Source organism: Marmota flaviventris, chromosome 3 (genome assembly GCF_047511675.1).
Source record: "Marmota flaviventris isolate mMarFla1 chromosome 3, mMarFla1.hap1, whole genome shotgun sequence".
Taxonomy (NCBI): domain Eukaryota; kingdom Metazoa; phylum Chordata; class Mammalia; order Rodentia; family Sciuridae; genus Marmota; species Marmota flaviventris.
This window is the reverse complement of record NC_092500.1, coordinates 85,969,012-85,994,100: the sequence shown is the minus strand read 5'-3', so window position 1 is coordinate 85,994,100 and position 25,089 is coordinate 85,969,012. Positions and strand designations below refer to the sequence as shown.

At 35.1% G+C, this 25,089-nt stretch overlaps 1 protein-coding gene and 2 pseudogenes across 1 annotated transcript in view; 1 reads left to right on the top strand and 2 right to left on the bottom strand.

The window, feature by feature from the left end:
* The first annotated feature begins 2,084 nt into the window (after nucleotides 1-2,084).
* Irag2 (inositol 1,4,5-triphosphate receptor associated 2) overlaps nucleotides 2,085-25,089 on the top strand; it is a 110,892-nt gene continuing 87,887 nt past the window's right edge. The window contains exons 1-2 of the mRNA XM_027934227.3: nucleotides 2,085-2,655; nucleotides 3,624-3,734. Coding sequence (XP_027790028.2) covers nucleotides 2,085-2,655; nucleotides 3,624-3,734 — 682 coding nt within the window. The remainder of the gene's footprint in view (nucleotides 2,656-3,623; nucleotides 3,735-25,089) is intronic.
* On the bottom strand, nucleotides 12,347-12,967 carry LOC114091612 (mediator of RNA polymerase II transcription subunit 21 pseudogene; annotated as a pseudogene).
* Nucleotides 15,209-24,562, bottom strand: LOC114091613 (BRCA2 and CDKN1A-interacting protein pseudogene; annotated as a pseudogene).

The following is a 25,089-nucleotide window of genomic DNA, read 5'->3' as shown; positions in this document are numbered from 1 at the left end:
AATACACACTGAGAACATTGATAAATATGTAGCCAATCTTTAAGGCTCTTTGCTTGACCTGGGGAAGTCGGATGCCTTCCTGTGAAGTCACCATGGTAGCATAGATGAATTGTGCTGGGTTCACAGGTGAATTCTCTTCTGTCATTACCACTGCTTCACGTCCACCCTCCCAGGTGAACAGCTCCTGTTGGGATAAGAGGGAGTCCTCCAGGAGAGGAGGTAGCTGGAAGCAGTTGGGAGCTAACTATCATAGCAGCTAGGGAAAAAGGTTTCAAGCCTCATAATTACATGTATTATATATAATTGGAGGTTATAAATTGTGCCACTAATAATGTATGAAGAATCACATCATGAATTTTGATTTCAAGATTTAGAAGTATTTTTTTTAGAAAACAGCATGCAGATTCATTTGAAATGATCCAATAATAGAAGACAAAATTTAATTACATGACAGAATTTATGATACAATTTTAAATTTTGGGAGACTTCAGAAAATGTTAAGTCCAGTGAGAATTCAGAATTTCAGGGGAAGAATGTGTTTCGGTTTGGTATTGAAAGATAAGCCTTGAATACATAGTATAGTCAGATCACAAAATAAGACTTTGGAGGTGGTCATTACCCTAAATGGTGAATTCTGTTGGTGGAAACTTCATTGGCTAGAGCTCACAGTCATTATTTTTTTTTTGAATTTTAATATTTATTTTTTAGTATTTGGCGGACACAACATCTTTGTATGTGGTGCTGAGGATCGAACCCGGGCCGCACGCATGCCAGGCAAGCGCGCTGCCTCTTGAGCCACATCCCCAGCCCCCACAGTCATTATTTTGAAATAAGATAAAGCCAGAATGAGAGTGCTTTGAGTATCTTCTTTCCAAACACCCTTTCCAATTACAACTGTTTCAGTTTTTTTTTTTTTTTTTGGCTGCTCATATGTTCTCTATTAAATTTTTATAAAGATCCATAAATGCAAATTTTTGTTTGATTTTTTTTAAAAAAATTATAATTTTCAAACTCTACATAACTATTCAACTATTTGTACTAATTAGGTAAACTTTTGGATTTCTTTCCAAATTCCCTAATTATTCTAAGAGTCAACTCATGCTTTTTATTTAAGTCCATATATCCTGCCAAAAAACAAAACTGGGGGTGTAGCATGCTCAGCATGACTGAGGCCCTGGATCCAATTCCTGGCCCCAAACCAAACCTATGCTGGAGGCAGAGATACTTCAGCTCACATCTTGGAGATATGACCATTTGCAAGTTACTTCACTTCTTTGTTTCTTATCTGAAAGAGAGCATGTCCAGCATGGCATGATGGGGCATGCCTGGAATCCCAGCAACTTGGGAGGCCGAAGCAGGAGGATTGCAAGTTCAAGATCAACCTCAGCAACTTAGATTCTTCCTCAAAATAAAAAGTAAAAAGGGATAGGGATGTGGCCCGGTGGCAAAGTACCCCTGGGTTAAATCCCCAGTCTCCTCTCCCCAAAAGGCATGTCCATATATCTGACAGGGTTTCTGTGATATTTATACACAATACTTGTAAAATGCAGTAAGTTCTCAATAAATAAGTGAGAACAGGACAGAGCCAATGGTTGGCATTGAAATGAGAGTTGTTAGCATCATTGACATATTTGACATAGCATAAGTGAAAAGCAATACAGTTAAGAGTCCAATTTCTGAAATTGTACTTCCTGTGTTTAAATCTGGGCTCTGGCACTTATCTCAGTGATTTTGAATGTGTACCTTATTCTCTTCTTGCACAAAAATGGAGATAGTTTTAATGTTCACCTCAGTATTGTTTTAAGGACAAGTTGATAAGTATAAAGAGCTTACTGCCTTGCCTGCATGTGGTAAGTACTTTATAGATATTATCTGTTGTTGTTTTCTGGACAATTGAGCATCAAAGTTAAATGCACGGGAAGTTGTTTAGAACAGTTTAACATTTTGTCATGATGTCCTCCCAAGTCCACTTGAGAATAAGTAGCCTATTGCTGGATAATAGTTAAGACAATGTTAACTTTTAAAAATGTGTCTACTTTTGCCCATACTTTAGGCACTTCTATCCAATTGGTGGAGAGCCAAGGATGACTTCTGCAAAGAAGGTAACTGAGAAGCGGCATAACCCAGTGGAAAGCATTTGCAGAAAAATCAGAGCCATTCAAAAAGGAGACGCAATTTCAAATCCGATTCGCCAAATTATCAAATACCAGTCTAGCAGTTTTGATAGTCCACAGACTAATGCCAAGAAAACCTTTGAGGAGGTGCTGAGGAAGATGACTGCTGCTCACATTCCTGTGCGGGACTCTCATTTTTCAAGTTCTGAGAAAGTGGCTGCCTTCATTTCATCCCCTGAAATAGCATCTGCAAGAACCCCATCCATCTCTCACCTGTACTCTCCCAAGAATGCCACATACACTGTTGGTCTCACTAGTTCTGAAAACATCATAAGGCTGAGATCACAGAACAACCAGTGTGATACATCTTTGATACCACAGATCCGAGCAGGGGATGTCTTCTCTACCAAGGACTGGAATAACTACTGTAGTGGAAATAACAATTGTACCTTAATGCTTGACCATGATTCTGCCTCTGCTCAAAGCTCTCAGTTTTTTACTAAGGATTCAGTGGTGAGAAAATTATCTCTGAATGATGATGGTAAATAATCATTTTTTAATGTGTGTTTTTCCAGTGAAACAAAAATCACATCTGCTTTTAGAATATCTGAACTTAAAACCAATATACATTATTAAAGTTTAAATGGATGCATCTATCTTTTTCTAAGTATGTTTGTGTCTATCCCCCACCTTAAAAGAAAGTCTTATGTGTGAAATCTATTTTACATGCTTCTGATTAAAATCTGAATAGAAATTCTGGATTGCATTTACAATCATATCATTTGGCATTTCTCTACTGACCTGGAAATCAACTTGAATGCCAAATTAGAATGTCATGAATATACAGATATAGTGGACTTAAAATTCATATAATCCCTAGATATCTTGCTGAAAGAACTCTTCATATTTGTTTGCATAACTGCAAAACAACTATGTAAGAATATATGGGTTCTATTTCAGGAGCAAAGGAGGTAGGCCAGGGAAGATGTTAATTTTTCAGGCCAATGGAGATTTAGAAAACTACTTAAGAGATTGTTTAAAACAGTTTCTTATATAATAAGATCTGAAAAACAAAATGTAAAATTGTACGTAATCTGTATAGTTTCTTCTTTCCCTTTATTTTTCTTATAAATCTATGTCCTACTAGTTGTTTTTTCATAAGGTGCTTTCATTGTAAAGCAAAAAAACTTCATTTCCTTCTCCATATCTCTTATTCCTCCTTTTAAAAATTTATAAATAAAAAGGAAAAAATAGAGGGAGACCTTTTAAGACTACTTTATTTACTTCCTTATGATTCTGTCGTGGAACTTGGGGAGTTGTGCATCTTGGGCTACATCCCCAGCCCTCAAGACCACTTTTTTGATGGGTTCATTCAAGACAAGTAATCAGTATTATAGGCTTCTGTTTATTAAAATAAGCTTTCTTTTGCTAAAATTAAATACCCCAAATGAGAAATGAATAACTTGTAGCACAGATAAGCACCTGAATTTGTATTTTTTCTTCTGATAGGATGGAAACCAGGAGCTGATGATGGCCAAGATGTAATGCACAGCACCAGTAAGGTCTGGGAGGAACAGTTACTCACAGGAATCTTCCATGCACGTGACACAAAATGCAGAGGTAAGTTGAAAACTATCTGCTTAAATGTTCAGGAGTACTCGTCATGTCACCTGTGCTTTATTTTGCAAGAGAAAGGGAAATGGTTTCCGTGGGGGACGCTCTGTCCCCATGTCCACACACATGGTGGATGCTGCCTAACTTGGGAGTAAGATTGGTTGTTCAGGTCTTGATTTTCTTTATAATTTCTTTAGTACCTCTTTTGCTTATTTTTTAAAAATAGATCTTTATTTTATTTATTTATGTGGTGCTGAGGATCCAACACAGTGCCTCACACATGCCAAGGCAAGCACTCTACTGCTGAGCCACAACCCCAACCCCTCTCTTGCTTATTTTAACAGTGACTTAGATGGTTTTATTGAGTTTACCAGCTGAATTATCAATTCTAAGCATTGCTTGGAACTACTTACATGTCATAGGAGGTGTCTTACAAGAAATCCTATACTTCAGTATATAAAACCATTATACAAGTTTAGGTCAAAACTTAGCTTTATATTTTTGTTTCATTTTGAGATGTGTTCTTTTAAAATTTTCTGCAACTGATTTTTTAGCATGCAAATATTCATGAGCATTGTAATAAAATTAATGTATTGGTAAATAAATAGGGGAGAAGTAATCAGTAATCACTTTCCCCTGAGTAACCATTTAATGATTTTTTATAAGTCTTTTCACAATTTCCTCTGTTGATAACTTCAGATTAATTTTTAAAAATTATGGAACACTTCAAATATATATAGGAGTGGAGAGAACAGTATAGAAACTGCTTATATATGTGTCTACCAGTTATGTTTCATTCCTAATCCCACCTGTTTTCTTTTATTCTGGATTATTTTGGGGCAAATATCAGACATTACATTATTTTATTTGCAAATATTAAAGTAACTAAAATGTAACTGATTCTAGATAGAACTACAGTGCCATTATTATGACTAACATAATTTTATTATCAAATATTTTGTCAGTATTCAAAACTTCTCATTTGTGTGAAAAGTATCTTTTTAAACAAAAGTTTTATTGTTCAAATCAATATCCAAGAATGGTCTCTTTTTTGTCTGCCTAATATGGGCATTCTCTCTTTTTGCTTTTTAAGTTATTAAGTAAAATGACTATTCTGTTTGGTAGAGTTTTCTACAACCTAAAATTTGGTGATCATATATCTATAGGAACACTTAATTTATTTCCTCTATCCTATAGTTAGAGGTTTGAGCAGATAAAAGTTCAAGGTTTTGTGTTTTGATTTTTGGGAGGCAACAATTGAAGACAAAGACTTAGATCGTTTCTTTCATTAGGTGTTGCAAATGGTGACGCTCCATCATTCCACCCTAATTTATCAGGTGCAATGCATTTATAATGAGAAACTCTGCCCTGTTTCATCAACTTTTTAGCCAGCCTCATCTGTGTCCTGAAGAAGCAGGATAAACCTACCAGTTTTCAAAATGCAAATAGTGACCGCTAAAGGTCACTCATAATTTTGTTGTTGTTTAATTCATCATTTCAGCATATTTGATGTTTTATCCATTGTAAGTTTTGTTACTGATGCTTATTTCAAAAGTCTTTTTAGATATACATGACTGCAGAGTATATTTTGACATATTCAAACATGAAGTCTATCTTATTCTCATTAGGATCCCCGTCTTGTGGTTGTACAGGATGTGGAGATTCATTGAGGTATATTCATATGTATATTGAAGCATATATATATGTATATAATATATACACACACATACATATATGTACATAGGAAAGTTGTATCATATTCATTCCACTGCCTTTACTTTTCCTATCCCTCTAATCTTCTTATTAATGTCCATCATTGGACAATGGAAATCTCATGTTGATTACAGTGTCATTTGTGGGGGTAACTTTTCATTTTGATATAATTTCAAACTACAGAAAAGTATGAATAATTTGCACATGCTCTCTATCCAGATTCACCAATCATTTTCATTTTGTCTCATTTGCTTTATTATTACTGTATTTCTATTTTCTGAACCCCTTGGGAGCAATTTGCAGATATGTATATTTTTTTACCCCAGTACATCAATATGGGTTTTCTATAGACAAGGGCATTTGCTTAGATGACCACAGTACATTTATCAAAGTCAGGATGTATATTTAACAGTGATACAATACTATTAGCTAATTCACAATTCTATATTCAAATGCCATCAGTTGCTCAATAGAATAAGCCATAGTCCTGGGTCCAATCCAGAATCACACCTTGTATTTAGTTGTCCTGTCTCTTTAGTGTCCTTTAATCTGGGATAGTTCCTTAGATTGTCTTTTATGACCTTAAAATGAAGAGTGGGGCCAGTGACTGTAGAAAGTCTGGTATTGGTATATTTAATCAAGAATTTGAGTCAAGTTATTCATTTTGTCAGGCATTCTAGAAGTGATATTCTGTTCTTTCAGCACAATATGTCAGGATTTTAAAAACTTTGATTTCTTAGTTATTATGTTGTCTGTCTGGTTTCTCTGTTGTATAAAGTTATTTGTCCTTTGTACTTAATAAGTATTATATTGGAAGATACATTGAGTCTATGTAAATATTCTGTTCCTCATCAAACTTACACTCAGTAATTTTAACACTGATATTTCTTGTCTGAATCAATTATTATTATGATGGTTACCAAACAAATTTTTCTTTCTCCATAATTTTTTCTATGTTTATTATTTCTCAATCTACCACAAGAGTTTTACCTTCTCACTAATTAATTGGTATCATTAGGAATTCCTGGATTCTTATATGAAGTCATTTGTAATGCTACTGTCATTATTTGTCTTGATGCTCAAATTGTCCCAGAGTTAGCCAGCAAAATACTCTTCAAGCTGGCTCCTTTGTCTGAAAGGTCCCTGTCTGTTTTAAGAGAATATTTTTTAGCTCTTTCAGGTAGAAAAACTTTGACATGTGCCCTTCCTCATTTTTCTTGGCATTATAAAATTCTCAGGCTTATCTTGTACATTTCCTGCTCCAGCCTTGGAATCAGTTATTTCTTCAAGGATCATGAAACCTTTTCATGGGAAATGTTCTGTATAGACCACTCTCTAGGGAAAAGGAGCAGTGGTTGTTTCTAGGCCTTCACAATAATTAGAAGTAGGATGCATTTAAATTTTTAAAAGATGATATATGTTGCATTCATGGTCTTTCTTCCAATGCAAATTCAGGATAACTGAATTTTACTCATCTCTTCTCTCTCTGTATCTCCTTTCTTAGAGGGAAATCTTGATTCTTGATGTCACTAATGAAACTCAATGTAAATGTTCATTTGCTTTATTTAATCACATGCATTAGTTTCAAAATAATACCCCCAAATAATACCCAAACTATTATCAATTCTCATAACTGACTATTGTACTAGTTCTTCATAGCTGACTTTCCATGGAATGATGCAATTCATTCCTTCACAACTTCTGTGGCTCACTCTAGGCATAGCCTAGCTGACTCTGTTGTGACAGAGCTCCCAGGGCTATCAGGTGCTGCTTGGGCCACTTATCTCATCTGTGGCTTACTTTGGGAAGATTGAGGGCTTCCATTACTTGCTGCTGTCAGCTGGAATCCTCCCTCAATTCCTGGCCACTTCTGTCTTTCAACATAGTGGGCCATAACATGGCAAGGGAGCGAGTGACTCCAGCCAGACAGGCATTGCAGTCTTGGAACATAATCATGCAATCCTATGCTTGTATGTTCTATCACCCTTGCCATATTCTATTGATTAGAAGCAATCCACAGGCCACTCCCACACTCCAGAGAGGAGTCACAAACATCAGAAGGTGGGATCATGAGGGTGCCCTAGAATTTTTCCATCTTACTACCACAGTTGAAAATGATCTAAGATTTTTTTTTTTAATTAAGATATACTGTGGGGTCGGGGTGTGGCTTAGTGGTAGAGCTTGTGCTTAGCATGCTTAAAGGCCTGAGTTCAATCTCCAGGCCTCTCTCAAAAAGAGATAGACTACCATATTGCCTAAGTATGTTTGGGAATGTCTCCAGACTTGTTTTATAATCTGATAGTTCTCACTTAACATTTTTGAGTGCTTGTTGGCATCAACAGTTTCTTCTTTTTCCATATAGTATAAGATATCTGGGTAAATAACTGAATTTTATTGATGTTTTATTAAAGTATAGTAATTATGCACATTGGTGGGGTTTGGTGTGGTATTTCCATTCATGCATACAACATGCTCTGATCAAATCCAACTCTTTTTCTACCCCCCAATCACTCTTCCCAAATCAAATAATCACTATTTTCAGGTCAACTCTTTTTAGCTTCCACCTGTAAGACAAAACATGTGCTACTTGTCTTTCTATGTCTGGCTTATTTGACTTAACATAATCTACTCCAGTTCTATTCAACTTGCTATAAAAGTCAGGATTTTGTTGCTCTTTATAACAATAATACTCCATTATGCATATGTACCACATTTTCTTTATTCATGCATCTGTTGATACACATCTAGACTGATTCCTTACTTTGGCTATTGTGAATAGTGCTACACTAAACACGAGCTTCAGGTAGTCTTTGGTGGCTAATTTATAGCTGGCTCATATGGCAGATCTATGTTTAGGCTTTTGAGGAACTTTCATACTGTTTTCTAAAATGACTATATTAATTTACCTTTCCACCAACAGTGTATGAGTTCCTTTTTGTTTACATCCTTGCCAGCAATTTTTTTTCATGATAGGCATTTTAACTGGGGTGAGATAATATCTCATTGTAGTTTTGATTTACATCTCTCATAGCTAATCATTGGGACATATTTTCTTGGCCATATGTATTTCTTCTTTTGAGAAGTGTCTGTTCAGATTATTTGCACATTTTTTTTTAAAGGTTGGATTACTTGTTGAAGCTTTTTGAGTTCCTTATATATTCTGAATGTTAACCCTGTATCAGATGAATAATTGGCAAATATTTTCACCTATTTTATAGGTTATGTCTTCATTGGATTGATTGGTTGCTGGGCAGGAACTTTTTAGTTTGAAGTAATCTCATTTGTCAAGTTTTGCTTTTATTTCCTATGCTTTTGGGGTCGTATCCAGAAATCATTGCATGTACCAATGTCTTGGAAGTATTTCCCCTTTGTATTCTTCCAGTAGTTTCCAAGTTTCAGGTCTTACTTTTATTAGGTCTTTAATTCAGTTTGAGTTGCTGTGGCTTAGAGTAATTGTTAGGGGTCAAGTTCCAATCTTTTGCATGTGGAGATCCAGTTTTCCCAGCATCATTTGAAGAGGCTGAACTTCTTCTGTGTATGTTTGTGCTAGTCACTGTGACAGAAAGACCTGATGAGCAACTTAGAGGAGGGACAGTTTATTTTTGGCTCCGTTTCAGAGATTTAGGCCAATGTGGGCTGACTGTGTTGTTCTGGGTCTGAGGTGAGGCAGCACATCATAGTGGAAGGGCAAGGTGGAGGGAAGCTACTCAGGACACTGGCAGAAAGAAGAGAGAGGGAAGGGGCCACAGGGAAGAGGAACCCTCCCAGGACACACTGCCAGTGACCCACCTCCTCCAACCATGCTCCACTTGCCCTCACTTACTACCCAGTCTGTCTATTCACACTAGGGTGGACTGATTAGATTAAAGCACTCATAAACTAATCATTTTAATTCTGAATATTCCTATGAGAACACAGGGACACCACACATCCAAATTATAACTGTTTTTGGAGACTTTCTGTAGAATAAGTTATCTCTGGAATCTCTATTAAATTTCATTGTTCTATGTGTCTGTATTTATGTCAATAGCATGGTGTTTTGGTTATATTGACTCTGTTCTCTGTTGTATCATACATCTTTTTTTTTTTTTTTTTTTGGTGTTGGGGATTGAACCCATGGCCTTGTGCATGCAAGGCAAGCATTCTACCAACTGAGCTATATCCCAGCCCTCTGTCATATATGTCTTGAAATTAGGTATTGCAATGCCTCTAGCTTTTTATTTATTTGTTTATTTATTTATTTATTGTTGTTTTTTTGGTCTAACATTTCTTTGGCTATTATCTTTGTACTTCCATGTGAATATTAGGATTGCTTTTCCTAGTCTGTGGAAAATGTTATTAAATGTGTAGATTACTTTGGGTAGTATGTATACTTGAAAAATATCCTTCTAATCCACAAACATAGAAATTCTTCCCATCTTTTAATGTCTTTTTCAATTTATTTCAGGAGTATTTTTGTAATTTTCATTGCAGAGATCTTTCCTCAGTGTACTCCCAGATATTTTTGTAGCTATTGTGACTAGGATTGCTGTCATATTTCTGTCTTGGCAAATTCATTATGGGTACACAGAAATTCTAATGATTTTTGTATATTAATTTGGCACCCTGATACTTTACTGAATTTGTTTCTGTTTTAATAATTTAGTCTTTTAGAACCTTTAGGTTTTTCTATATATAGAATCATCATTTGTAAACATGGATAGTTTTAATCACCCCCTATTTGAATGTATTTCACTTCTCTTGCTTAACTGTTCATTCTAAAGCTTGTAGGATTATATTGAATAAGAGTGGTGAGTGAGATCCTTACCCTATTCATGTATGGTGTTAGCTGTGGCTTTATTATATACAGCCTTTAATATTGAGGTATGATCCTTTTCTATCTATTTTTCAGGATTTGAAGAGATGTCAAATTTTATAAAATGCCTTCTTCCCCCATCTGTTAATTTTTTAAAAATTTTCTGTTGAAGTGATGTATTGTGCTTACTGATTTACGTTGAACCATCCTTGTATATCTGGGATGGAACCGACTTGATTGAGGCATATGAGCTTTTTGTTACAGGTACAGGGTAATGCTAAACCTCAGAATCAGTTTGGAAGAGTTCCCTTACTTTTAATTCTATGGAATAATTTGAGAAAAATTTTTGTTAGCTCTTGCTTAAAAGTTTAGGAAAATTCTGTAGTGATGACATCCGGGGTAGAGTTTTTGTTTTTTATTTTATTTTTTTGGTTGGAAGATGTTTATTGCTGATTCAATCTTATTACTGCTTGATTCAGGTTACTTTTGTCCTCATGGTTCAGTCTTGGTTTTCTTTTAAGCTTTTCAACTATAACCACATTATTTTTCATAATAAACCCTAATGATTCTTAATATTTCTATGGTGTCAGTTGTAATGTCCATTTTTATGTCTAACTTTATTTGGGTTGTCTCTTTATTTCTTGGTTAGTCTAGCTAAAAGTTTGTTAATTTTATCCTTTCAGTGAACCAACACTTTCTTTCATCAATCGTTTTTTTTTTAATTGCTTTTATTTTTTAAATACATGACAGCGGAATGCATCACAATTCTTATTACACATATAGAACACATTTTTTCATATCTCTGGTTGTATATAAAGTATGTTCACACCAATTCATGTCTTTATACATGTACTTTGGATAATGATGTCCATCACATTCCATCATCATTGCTAACTCCCTGCCTCCTCTCTTTCCCTCCCACCCCTCTGCCCCATATAGAATTCATCTATTCCTCCCATGCTCCCTCTCCCTACCCCACTATGAGTCAGTCATCTTACATCAGAGAAAACTTTTGGCATTTGTTGTTTTGGGATTGGCTAACTTCACTTAGCATTATCTTCTCCAATGCCATCCATTTACCTGCAAATGCCATGATTTTATTCTCTTTTATTGCTGAGTAATATTCCATTTGTATATATACCATATATTTTAATCCATTTGTCAATCATTTGTATTGTTGTTTGGTGTCTATTTCCTTTATCTGCTCTGATTTTTTTTGTTTCTTTTGATTTTGGGTTTGGTTGGTTTGTACTTTTCCAAGTGCTAGAGATATACTGCTATGTTATACTTGAAATATTTCTAATTTTTTTATTTAGACACTTGTTACCAAAAATTCCTTTCTGGGTACCTCTTTACTGCAGCCCACAGGTTTTGGTATATTGTACTTCATTAGTCTTGATACTTTTTAAAATTTCTAACTTCCTCAACAATACACTGTTGTTGTTTTTTTAAACTGTTGTTCAGTCTTCATGCATTTGTATATTTCTATTTTGTTGACTTCTAATTTTATCCTGTTGTGATTTAAACAAAATCAGCATGTAATTTCAATGTTTTGGGGCTTCATTTAAGACTTGTTTGGGGGCCTCATATGTGCATATTCTAGAGAAGTTTCATGTGCATATGAAAAGAATATATATTCTGCAGCCTTTGGATAAAAACGTTCTGTAAATTCTGTGACATCCATTTAATCTGTAGCTTGGTTTAACTCTGATGTATCTTTGTTGATCTTTTGTCCAGATGATCTGTCAACTGATAAAAGTGGAGTGGTGAACTCCCCACTATTATTGTATTAAAGCCTCTCTCTTCCTTTAGGTGGTGTTTTTTTTTTTAATTTTTAAACTTGTAGCATATGTTTAATTGTATTGTGAGCATTAATTCAATATGCTTTAATAATTTCGTTCAGATAAATGATGCATAATGATGGTTTAACATTGGTTCAATCATAAATTTATAAGTGTATTTACCAAGAGCAAAAATAGAAGACGACTATTAAAAATAGCTACAAAGGTAACACCTCCAAAAGTTTCTGTAACTGTTGGAAAAGCTTATATCTAAATCTGATGCAGATTTCTTAGTGTCATTTGAGAATTCTTTTCTTAGCCACATGGTACTATGAGTCTAGAAGAGACTGGTTATGGGTACCACTTCTTGTCTTTAGTTGTGATTGAGGGATGTCAGCAAGTATACTTTCTATCTTTTCCCAAAGCATGTCTCTTTGATAAACAATATCCTCCAGACATGTAGCAGCCTTATGATTTTCTTCTTCTAGCTAGCAGCTGTAGACTCTTCACTGGGTAAGGAATCTATCAAAACATAGATGTCTTTTGCTGTTCATGCAATCACTGCTGCAAAAAGCTGGGCATATACTTCTGTAAGATTAGCTGGTTGTCTTTGTTAGTTGCTGTCTGTATATTAAAAGAGGCAGGAGGACCACATTTTTGCAACACTCCAGTGGCATTACAAAACTGATCTGCAAGCAAGTTCAGAGTCTTGCAGCTGCATGAGCTGATCCACCTCCCTTTAGTTTTAATAGTGTTTTAAAAATTGGGTGCACCAATATTAGGTGCATACAGATTTCTAACCAGTATATTGACTTATTGAATTGATCCTCTGATCATTGTATACTGATGTTTTTTGTTGCTTCTTACTGTTTTTGTCTTAAGGTCTGTTTTGTCAGATATTAGTATAGCTATTCTCCTTGCCTTAGATTTCCATTTACTTACAATATCATTTTCTGTCTTTCACTTTCAGTCTGTATGTGTCTTTACTTGTGACATGAGTTTCTTATTGATAGCATATTATTGGGTCTTATATTTTTTATATTCAATCAGAGAGTCTGCATTTACTAATTAGAAAGTGTAGTCCATTTCACTCAAGGTTCTTATTGCGAGACAAGGACTTGTTATCTTGTAGATTTTCTTAGAGTTTTTAATATTCTTTGTTTCTTGTTCATATTTCTGTTTGACATTTACAGAATTGATTCTTTTATATTTCTCTTATGTATTTATTCTTATAGTGGGATTTTTGTTTTCACATGATATTATGATAGTGGTTATCTTTCTTCTGGATGTAGGACTCTTCTAAGCATGTTTTGTGAGGGGCCTGGTGGTCATGGGTTCTCTCAGTTTTTGCTTGTCTTAGAGAATCTTCATATTTCTTTCATTTCTAAAGGATCACCTTGCATAGTATAGTTGTCTTGGTCAGCTGTTATTTTCTTTCAGGACTTGGAATCTGTCCTTCCATTTCTTCCTGGCTTTAGAGTTTCTGTTTGAGAAATATTCTGTTAGTCTGATGGGGACATCTTTAAGTGTTACTTGGCACTTCTATGTATATTAAAGTTCTTTCTGTCTTAGACAGTTTGACTATAGTACACTGTGTGGGGAAGATTTTTTTTCTGGTTATGTCTATAAGCCTCCTGGACATGGATATCTATGTCTTTCCAATGATTAGGGAAGTTTTCTGCTATTATTTCATTGACTAGGTTTCCTATGCTCGTAACTTCTTTCTCTTCACTATCATGTAATCTGCAACTGCAAATGTTTATTCATTTAATGGTGTTGCAAAGATCTTAATGCTTTCTTCTTATTTTTTCTTCTTTTGTCTGAATGGAATATTTCAAAAGGCCTATATTCAAGTTCAGATATTCTTTCTTTCCCCCTGATCTAGTTTGTTGCTGGAATTTCCAACTGTACTTTTCTTCATTTTCTAAGCTTTTTGTTTCCAAGATTTCTGTTTGGTTCTTTTTCAAATCTCTATCCCTTTGAATTTCTCATTCATATCTTGTAGTATTTTCCTAATTTTACCTGATTATCAATATTCTTGTGAGTCTCACTGAATTTTTTAATAATCATTTAAATTTTTCTTTGAAGATATTATTTTATTGTGTTTAAATAGAGAAACACTATATGAATATTCTACCCACAAAATAAAAATACATAATACAAATTTAATGATTTCTGCTCCAACATCTCCTTTACTTCCTTCTCCTGAAGTTATTCCTTTCACCCTGTTTTGTTTATAGAAACATACATATACATATATTAAGAGGGAATGGTTGGTACTATGTTTTTATTTTGCTTTGCCTTTTTCTATATAGAATAATGGGTTTCATTGTGGTATATTCAGACATACATATAACATAATTTGATCAGTTTTACTCCCAAACTTCTCTTAACCCTCTGTTTCTCCACCCGCCACAATCCCTTTTTTTCTACCCTGATGACTTCCATTCTGCTTTTATGACATCTTTTTTTTTCTTGTTCTTTTTTTTCCCCCTCTAGCTTCTACATACGAGCAAAAACATTTGGTACTTGTCTTTCTGAGTCTGGTTTCTTTTTCTTAACATGAAACACTCTGGATCCGTTGATTTCCACCCACCCCCCACAAATGATGTAATTTCATTGTTCTTTTTGACTGAACAAAACTTCATTATGGGGGCTGGAGATGTTACTCAGTGATAGAACACTTTACTAGACTGTGAGACCCTCAGTTCAATTCCCAATACTGTACACACACACACACACACACACACACACCAAAGCAAAACAAAAACCTCCATTGTGTAGATTCTATAACTTGGAAATTGTGAATTGTGTTGGATAAACATGGGATGGGTATGCATGTATCTCTAAAGTATGCTGATTTTTAATTCTTTTGAATAAATATTGAGTGTTCTAGATGGGTCCTGTGGTAGGTCTATTTTTAGTTTTTTTTTTTTTTTATAAAAAATAGGAGTTTTATTGAATTCCTCAAATTACTACTCCATGTTTTTCTTCTTGGTGGAAGTTTTTAATCAACCATTCACAATTTGACCCCCCAAAAAGATATTTTGTGAATGTGTCATAGACACATGGAAAAGAACCCTACTTTTTGTAGAGGACTTAAATTATGAATAAAGTCATGAGTTTTTCAGTAAATCTCCACGGGATTTTCTGGTAATTTTACAAAAATAAGCCCACCAATGTCCAATGGGCTAGATAGATAGATGATATTTCAGTTTATCCATAATTTCACTCATCTTGCTGTCTGGAGTTAACGTCACAGTTCACAAGGGCTTCATTGGTATATCATCAAAAGACCACCTGCCTCCCAGGCAAGTCACTCTCCTCTTGCACTGAGTAGTTGAACTTCAGGACTGCCTTCTCATAGAAAAACTTTTCCTCTGCATTTATAAACATTAATTCATCCTTCTGGTTGCTCCACCTCTTTTTAGAATTGGATTTTCCTGCTTCCAGAAATGTCTTACTAATCAGAAGGTAGAAGGAGCACTTCCCACATGGCTTATTAGTTTTGTGTGTCTCTGCTAGTTCTTTCTGAAGCTGCTGGTGCATGGGCAGAGCAATCTGAGGAGGGACATTAGTGAATCTTTCTCTTAGGAGAAAGCCCACAGGCTTGGTGATATCATTTAAAAGCTTGTCCAGCTGTTCAACCACACTCTTTTCACAGTTCTTCTCACAGAAGCTTAGAACCAACTCTTTAATTTGTTCAGAACACTGGGTACCCTTTCTTTCAAGTTAAATTTAAAAGGCTTATGAAACCAAAAATTTCATCTTCATCCACATCATCATCATTGCTGTCTTCTGAAACGTTTGTTTGCTTAATCACCCTTCCAATATGGTTCTGTTGAATTAAGAGATCTGTTAGTTCTGCAGCGTTCTCAGGAGCCTTTAGGAAAAGCTGCTGCAGTAATTTCTTAATTCAGTCATAATCATTATCTGAGATGGAATAAGCTTCAAATTCAATATTCACTTCCTGGTCAACGACCTCCTCATCTTCGTCCTCTTCTTCGTCACTATCCTCATCGTCTTCATCTTCATCCTCCTTGCGCCAGACGGGGTCTCAGGCTGTGGAGCTCCATTCCCCACGGCCTGTCGTTTGGGCCCCGGGATGCCATGCTGCCATCCACACTGCGCCTGCGCAATTTCTATTTTTAGTTTTTCTAGAAACCTCCATACTGATCTTCATAGTTATTGTACTAATTTATATTCCTACCAACAGTGTAAAAGAGTTTGTTTTTCCCACATTCCTGCTAATATTTCATCTTATTTGTATTCTTGATGGTTGCCATTCAGACTGCAATTAATTGGAACCTCAATGAAGTTTTGATTTGCATTCCCTAATAGCTAAAGGCACTGAACATTTTTTCATATATTTTTTGGCCTTGTATACTTCTAGTGTCTGTTAACTCATTTGCCCACTTATTGAATATTTTGTGTTTTGGGGTTTTCAGTTTTTTAAAAAGTCCTTTATATATTCTAGATATAAATCCTCCATTGTAAGAGTAGGTGGCAAAAATTTCTTTCCATTCGGTAGACTCTATATTCATTTGCACTGCTAATTGCTGTGCGAAAGCTTTTTAATTGGATGCCATCCTATTTACTGACTCTTGATTTCCTGAGCTTTAGAAGTCTTATTTAGGAATTTGTTGCCTATGCTTATTTGTTAGAGTGTTTCCTATATATTTTCTTCTAGCAGTTGCAAAGTCTCAAGTCTTATACCTAGGTTTTTGACCTATTTTGACTTTACTTTTTGTATAGGATGAGAGATAGGGATCTAATTCTATTCTTCCAGTGTGGTATTATGTTTACATTTGAGGTGTTGCCCCCCAAAACTCATGTGTTAATGCAGGAATGTTCAGAGGTAAAATAATTAGTAACCTAATCAATAGATTAACCCACTTGATGGGTTAATAATTTGAAAGAGCTACTGAACTGGATGATAGCTCTTGGCATGTTTCCTAGCCACCATATCCTGAGCATCTTTCCTTTACCATACCTTTCTGCCATGATGTGTTGCTTTCTCTAAGGCCAGAGCAGTGGAGATGACTGACCATGGACTGAACCTCTGAAACTAAGCCCAAAATAAACTTTTCCTCCTCTAAGTAGCTCTTGTCCTTTATTTTGGTCACAGTGACAAAAAGTGAACTAATATACTTGGATATCTAGTTTTCCCAGCATATTTGTTAAAGAGGCTGTCTTTTCTCCAGTGTATATTTTTGGCACTTTTGTCAAGAACCATATGTCTGTAACTATGTGGGTTTGTGTCTGTATCTTCTGTTCCATTGGTGTACATGTCTGTTTCTATGCCATTACCATTTGTTTTTATTACTATGACTCTGTAGTATAATTTGAAATTGGGTACTGTGTTTCCCCCAACATTGTTCTTTTTACTCAGGATTGTTTCAGCTAACATGGGTTTTTCTTCCACATGAATTTCAGGATTTTTTCCTAGTTCTCTGAAGAATGCCATTGGTAGTTTGATGGGGATTGCATTGAATGTACAGAATGCTATTGGTGACATGGTTATTTTAACAATGTCAATTCTGCCTATCTATGAACATGGGAGATCTTTCCATTTTCTAGTGTCATTTAATTTTTTTTTTCCAGCATTCTGTAATTTTCCTTGTAGAGGTCCTCATCTCCTTGGTTAGACTACTCTTATTTTTTTAAAAGCTGTTATGAATGGAATTGTTTTTCTGATTTCCTTTTTGGTGGGTTTAGTATTAGTGAATAGAAAACTTATTGATTTTTTTTTTGTGTGTGTGTGTGTTGATTTGTGTATTCTACTTTGCTGAATTTGTTTTTCAGATGTAGAAGTCTTTTAGTGTAGCCTTTATGGTCTTCTTCTAATTATAGAATTGTATCATTTGCAAACCATGAAATTTGACTTATTCCTTTTCTGTTTGTGTCCCCTTTATTTTCTTCTCTTGACTAATTGCTCTAAAATTTCAAGTGTTATAGTAAATAGGAGTGGTGAAAGTGGGCATACCTGTTGTGTTCCTAATTTTAAGGAAAATTTATTCAGTTTTTCCTCATTCACTATGATGTTGGCTTTTGGTTAGTCTTAAGGTAGCCTTTATGATGTTGAGGTGAGTTCCTTCTGTTCCTAGTTTCTTTAGGGTTTTTTAATTATTATTTTTATGAACAGGTGTTGAAGTTTGTTTAAGGCTTTTTCTATATCTGTTGAGATGATAATGTGGTTTCTGTCATTAATTCCATTTATGTGGTAAATTACATTTGTTAATTTGCATATATTGAACCATCCTTGCATTCCTGGAATGAAATAAACTTAATTGTAATGTATAATCTTTGTCATATGTTGTTGAATATGCTTTACATGTTTTTTTGTTTGTTTGTTTGTTTTGGTCTTGTGATTGAACCTGAGGAATGCTTAACCACTGAGCAACAACCCCAACCCTTTTTTATATTTTATTTAGAGACAGGGTCTTGCTGAGTTGCTTAGATCTTGCCAACTTGTTGAGGCTGGCTTTGAACTTTCCTCAGCCTCCTGAGCCACTGGGATTACAGGTGTGCATCACTGAGCCCAGCACTTTACATATATTTTATTGAGGATTTTTACATCTATATTCATCAAGCATATTGGTCTGTAGTGTTCTTTCCTTGACATCTATTTATCTGATTTTGGAATCAGATTGATACTGGCTTTGTAGTATTTTTGAAAGCTTGGTCCTTGTCCCCAGTGCCAATTCAACATTGAGGACAAGGTTTTTAGAAAAGGAAAAAGTTTTATTTGCTAGCAAAAGAGAAACACAGGGGACTTCTGTCCCAGAAATCATGATTCTAACTGTCAGGGGGAGTAGAGAACTTTTAAAGAGGTAATTCAAAGGCTACATTTCAGCTGTACCTTGCCAGGGGCCTTATTTCACTGGTAGCTTTGAGAGACAGACCTTTCTTGGGTCTTGTGGTCTTAAAGTCTGAATTTACTTCATTCCTGTAGTCTGTGTACTTAATGACAAATATCTCATCCTAGGAAGGAAAGAAAGGTAATCATTGTCAAAGATAAGATGACCATATCTGTGTGAACTTCTCTGTATCTTCTATTCCTTTGATTTTCATATTTTTTAAGTGATTACCATGTGCTTTTGTTACTGTAGTTCTGTTGTATAATTTGAAGCTGGGCATTATATTTCTAGCCTTGTTCTTAGTATTTGGGGTTGCATCAGCTATTTGGGGCATTTTAATAGGTGTTACATGAATCTTGTAGATCACTTCTGGTAACATAGCCATTTTAACAATGTTCTGTCTATTTCAGAACATGGGAGGTTTTTTTTTCATTTTTAAGATTTCTTTAATGTTCTATAAATTTTATTGTACTGATCTCTCATGTCCTTAGATTTATTCCCAAGTTGGTTTTATTTATTTATTTATTTTTTTTAGGTTATTTTGAATGGAATTGTTTTCTTGATTTTTTTTTTCAGATTTATTATCAGAACATAAGAAAGCTATTTTTGTATGTTGGTCATATATGCTGCTACTTTGTTTAATTTATCAGTTCTAGAAGTCCTCTAGTGGAGATTTTTAGGTCTTCTAAGTATAGATCATGTCATCAGGAAATGGATAATTTGATTTCTTTTTTTTCCTGTTTATATCAGTTTCTTCTACTTTTCTTGCCTAATTGCTTTACATAGAGTTTCAAAAACTATTGACTAGGATTGGTGAGAGTGGACATCCTTGTTTTGTTTCTGATTTTAGAAGAATTGCTTTTAGTTTTTTTTTCAGTATGATGTTGGCTTTGGGTTTGTTGTATATAGCCTCAATGATGTTGAGTTAAATTCTTTCTATCCCTAACTGTTCCAAAGCTTTTAGCATGAATGGATGTTAAATTTTGTTGAAGACTCTTTCTGCATCTATTGAGAGGAACATGTTATTTTTGTCCTTAATTATATTTATGTGATAAATGACATTTATTGATTTGCATATCTTGAATCACTCTTGCATCTCTGGGATGACAAAAACTTGACATAGTATACAGTCTTCTCAATGTGTTTTTTAATGTGGATTGCTTATTTGTAAAGGATTTTGGCATCTGTGTTCATCAAGGATATTAGTCTATACTTTTCCTTCCTTGATGTCTTTATCTGGTTTTGATATCAGCATAATACTAGCTTCATAGGATAAATTTGGAAGTGTTCCCTCCCTTTCTGTTCCATGAAATAATTTTGTGGAGGATTGGCATTAGTTCTTCTTTAAAGGTTTGGTAGAACTCCCCTGAGAATACAGCGTGTCTTAGATTTTTCTTTATTTGAAGGGTTTTTAAAATAACTACATTAATCTATTGCTTGATATTTGATTGTTTAGATTTTCTAGATCTTCTTGATTCAATCTGAGTAAAACATATATATCTAGAAATTTGAACATATATTCTAGATTTTTCTCCATTCAAAATACTCCCTAATGAGCCTCTGGATTTCTGAAATGGTGATATCTCCCCTCTCATCTCTAATTTTATAAATTTGGTTCTCTTGCTCTTGCTTGTTCTCTGTTAGTTTGGCTAAGGGTTTATTGATCATCTTTATTGTTTCAAAGTACTAACTCTTTGTTGCATTGACCCTTTGAATATTTTCTTATCTATTTCATTAATTTCTGATCTGATCTTAAATTATCTCCTGTCTTCTGATTTTGAAATTAATTTGCTCCTCCTCATGTAGGGCTTTGAGATGTAGTATTAGGTTGTTTGGAATCTGTTTTTTTTAAAGTATTTTATTTATGTGGGCACTAAATACTATAACTTTCCTTTTCAAACTACCTTCATAGTATCATTTATTTTGTATTTGCTGACTTTCTTTGTGACCTAAATTATGGTCTATTTTGGAAAGGGTTGATGAGCTGCTGAGAAGAAAGTGAATTCATCTATTGTTGGATGAAATATTCTATAGATGTCTATTAGGTCCATTGGATTTATTATATTGTTTATATCAGAAATTTCTTTATTGATATTTTATGTCTGATCTGTGTATTAGAGGTGTGTGCTGAAATCATCCAGTATTATTGCATTGGGGTTTATTGGAGACCTAAGAGGAATTTGTTTTATATAATTAGGTGTACTGACATTTGGGGCATAAATATCATATACTATTTTTATATATATATTTGTGTGTGTGTGATTGCTCCCTTTACCAGTATGTACTGACCCTGCTTGTCTCTTCTGATTAGTTTTTGCTTGAAATCTATTTTGTTGGATATAAGAATAGCTACTCCTATTGTTTTTTGGACTTCATTTGCATGAAATAAATATATATGTATAAATAAAATAATCTATCCTTATTACTTTCACCTTGTGGATATCTTTGCCTATAAGGCAAGTCTCATGCAAATAGCATTTACCTGGGTCTTACTTTTTAATTGACTCTGCCAGTCTGTCTTCTAATGAAGAAGTTGAGACCTTTTACATTCAGAGTTATTATGCAAAAATATTTACTTTTTCCTGCCATTTTGGTTCATTTCATATATTTAATTGTCTTAATTTAAATTTGCTTAACTGCTCTGCTAGTGTGCTTTATTCATAAAGGAACTCTGGCTTTTAAAAAAATATTTCTATTTATTTTTTAAATATGTTTTTAGTTATAAATTGACACAATATCTTTATTTATTTTTATGTGGTACTGAGGATTGAACCCAGTGCCTTACACATGCAGAGCAGGTGCTGTACCTCTGAGCTACAGCCCCAGCCCTAAATTCTTTTGTATTTACTATTTCCTTATGTATTTTCTGGATTTTAGATAAGTCAGAAGTTGAAAAATCACAAGTTACTGGTTTATCTTTAAATGTGACCCATGTTTTTCTCTTCATGCTTGGTACAGTCTACCCATATTCTCTGTTAGTCATTTTGATTGTGATGTGTCTTATATAGGTTCTTTTTTTATCTTGTCCATTTGGAGTTCTATATATGTCCAATAAATGGATGGCCATATCATTCTTAAGTTTTGGAAATTTTTCTGCTGTTATTTCACTGAAAATTTTCTTGATGCCTTTCAACTGTTTCCATGCTTCCTTCAATACCAATGAATCTTAAATTTGATCTCTTAATGTTGTCTCAGAGTTCTTGTATATTCTGACTATGGGCTTTTATTTATTTATTTACTGCTTACTGAGAATTCAAGCTCATGTACTCTGTTTTGGAGGCCTGAAATTCTGTTTTCTACATAATCTAATCTGTTGGTAAAACTTTCAACTGAATTTTTATTTGATTTATTGTTTTATTTTTAGGAGTTCTGATTGGTTTCTTTTCAGAATCTCCTACAATTTTCTTTCATCTCTTGCATTTACTTTCTTAACTAAGTCCTTAGATATTCTTTTAGCTCCTTAGTCATTTTAATAATCAATTTTTGTTTTCTTTCTCTGAAATTTCATTTCCTTCATTAACTGTAGGTTATTTCATTGGAGGATTGTAAACTTGGGGATACTTATTTGCCTGTTTCGTTTTGTTTTCAGAGTTCTTAGACTTGTGTATCAAACAGACCTTTGGGGAGTAGTTATCTCTTTTGTAATAAGTCTTGTGTTGTTGGCATATCTTAGCTTCCACCACATAGGCTCAGCATAATGCAAGTGTTAATTTTGCTCTCCAATATCTCTGTTTATAATTTCTTTAGTGCTGATTTAATTCACTCTTGGAGAGCTGCTACAACATTGTGCATTGTTCTGAGTCATTGTCTTAGAACCTCTGTTTTTGCTCTAGGAGCAGATGTCTATGATTGGAAATTGAGGAACCCCCCACCCCAGCCATTCCTGCTTGAGGTCTGGTTGTTGTTTGAGATTTTTCTCTCTCCTACTGTGTTAAAGTATTGTTGAAGCTTGAGCAGAGTTAGTTTGTGTGGTGCAAAATACACTGTCTCTTGGTTGTGTTGTGGATGTAGCTCAGCATCAGATTTTCTACCTTGTGAGTTTGTAGTGACCCAGTCACTTCCCAGCACCCCTCAGAAAAGGAGGAAATAAACAATAGCCACAACAGCAGCAAACAATAATATAACATTAAAATAAATGCTCAGTGCCTACTATGATATCTGCAACACTAATTACCACAAAAGGAATGGTGGGGTCAGCAGTTAATAATTGCAGCAACAATAAGTAGCCACAAGCTAGATCCAGCAAGAAAGTAGACATCAGCTGTCAACTACACCATCAACAGTACTAATAACCGCAACAATATAAATGGTAGGGACAGGGATTAAATAAACTACTTACAGTTTATTAAGAGAAAAGGAAGTGGGGAGGAAAGCAAAAGAAAGTTTAAAATATTCAAAAAGTCAACAGGGGAAGTAGAAGAGAGGTAACAAATAACTATAAACATAGAGTAAAAACAACTAAGATAAACCAAATAGAGAACAAGAAAATTTGGCTATTATAGAGGGAAGAAAGAAAGTAACAAGAGAATCAAAAAGAGAAAACAAAACCAACTAATCAATCAAACCCAAAATAACAACAACAAAAAAAACCCCTAACTTTACAAAGATAAAGTAAAATAAAAAATGAGTGAAAAAAAAATTTTAAAAAATTACCTATGAACCAGTTGGCCCATATGTAATCACTCACATAAACACACACCCAGTGGAAAAAGAGAAAAAGGGAAAAAAAATCTTAAAGGGCTTGTCTCTGCTGAGGTGGTCAGAACTGTTGACAAGGGTGGATGTTCACAGCCTTTACCAGACTGCCCTTTTCATTTCTTCTTGGGCTGTACCATCAGAAAAAAGGGGCTGAGGGTTTTTCTGTCCTCCTTCTTTTTGATTTGTTCACAAAGCTGCCAGCTAAAGTAGCCTGGAACTAAATCTGGTTGTAATAACTCTCAGCCTCTCTTCTCACCAGTAGAAAGTAGGACAGATGGGAAATATTGTCAATTGGACTTTGTCCAGACAGACTAGATTAATGCAGTCCTAGGGTTGAGCTGATGCAGGGTTCTACATGGGAAGTTCTAGCAACTGGGATTTATCTCTGATCAGACCTTTGGAACTTTTTCAGATAATATGTGCTCCAGATAAATCAACACACCCTAGGGCCACGCAGATACCAATCTCTGCTGGGCATCCAGATTTCAGGGGCCTCCTGAGAACTTTACTCATAGGGTGGGGTAACCAACCCTCCCCAGATCATGTACACTCCACTGCTCATGAATGTTGTCTTTCCAGGATCAGACCCCAAGTGTATTTGTGCGTGCCTGTCTATCACCTGGACCTTCCGTGGCTGGTGCTGTGAGTCACCAGACCCAGAAGGAAAGTGAGCTAGCTGCACTTCCTTCCATATTCCCAGCCTGAATCCTCCTGGGTACCGTCCTCTCTGTTTTCATTTCAATCAGGCCGTGCCAGGCACATTCTAGACCCATATGGCAGCTGCTTTCCACGACTGTGTGGCAATGCTTGCTGTGGTCTGCCAGGCTCCCACAGCAGCAAGCCACAGCCTGGCCACTTTGAGATGATCTGCTGTCTCGGCTAGCTCTGCCCTCACCAGCTGGGAAATGGTACCTTGTAAACACCAGCCTCCTGTGCCACCTCCAGTTCAGTGCAGTCTACACTTCTGTATTCCACAGGTTCTTCCATGCCAAATTTTTTCACTGTGTTTCTTCTTCTTCCTGTCTGTGTCACCCTTCCTTCTGTGGTGAACTGGTACCAACAGCCATGCCCCAGAGAGTTTGTTCTTGTTCTCTATTTGAAGCTCTCAAATTTGTCTCTATGATCTTCTGACTGTCTAATACTGAATTTCAGTGAACTCCCTCCTTCAAAGCAGTACTCCTGCTCCTGGAATCCCAAGCCACAGAGCAACTAGATAGTGCACTCTTCCTCTAATCTATCTTTGAGCTCCCTATGTCTTATGACATTTATTTTTTAAATAAATCTGCCAATCTCTGTCTAAAATGCAGAATTAAGACCATTTGTATCCAGTGTTATTTTAGAGAGGTGTGTATCATTTCCTCTCATTTTGTTTATTTCTAATGTTTGATTCATTGCTTGTCCTCATTTGCTTATCTACTCTTTTTATTTTTTTTTAGGTGCTGGGGATTTAACTCAGGGCCGTGTGCATGCAAGGCAAGCACTCTACCAAGTGAACTATATCCCTAGCCTGCTTA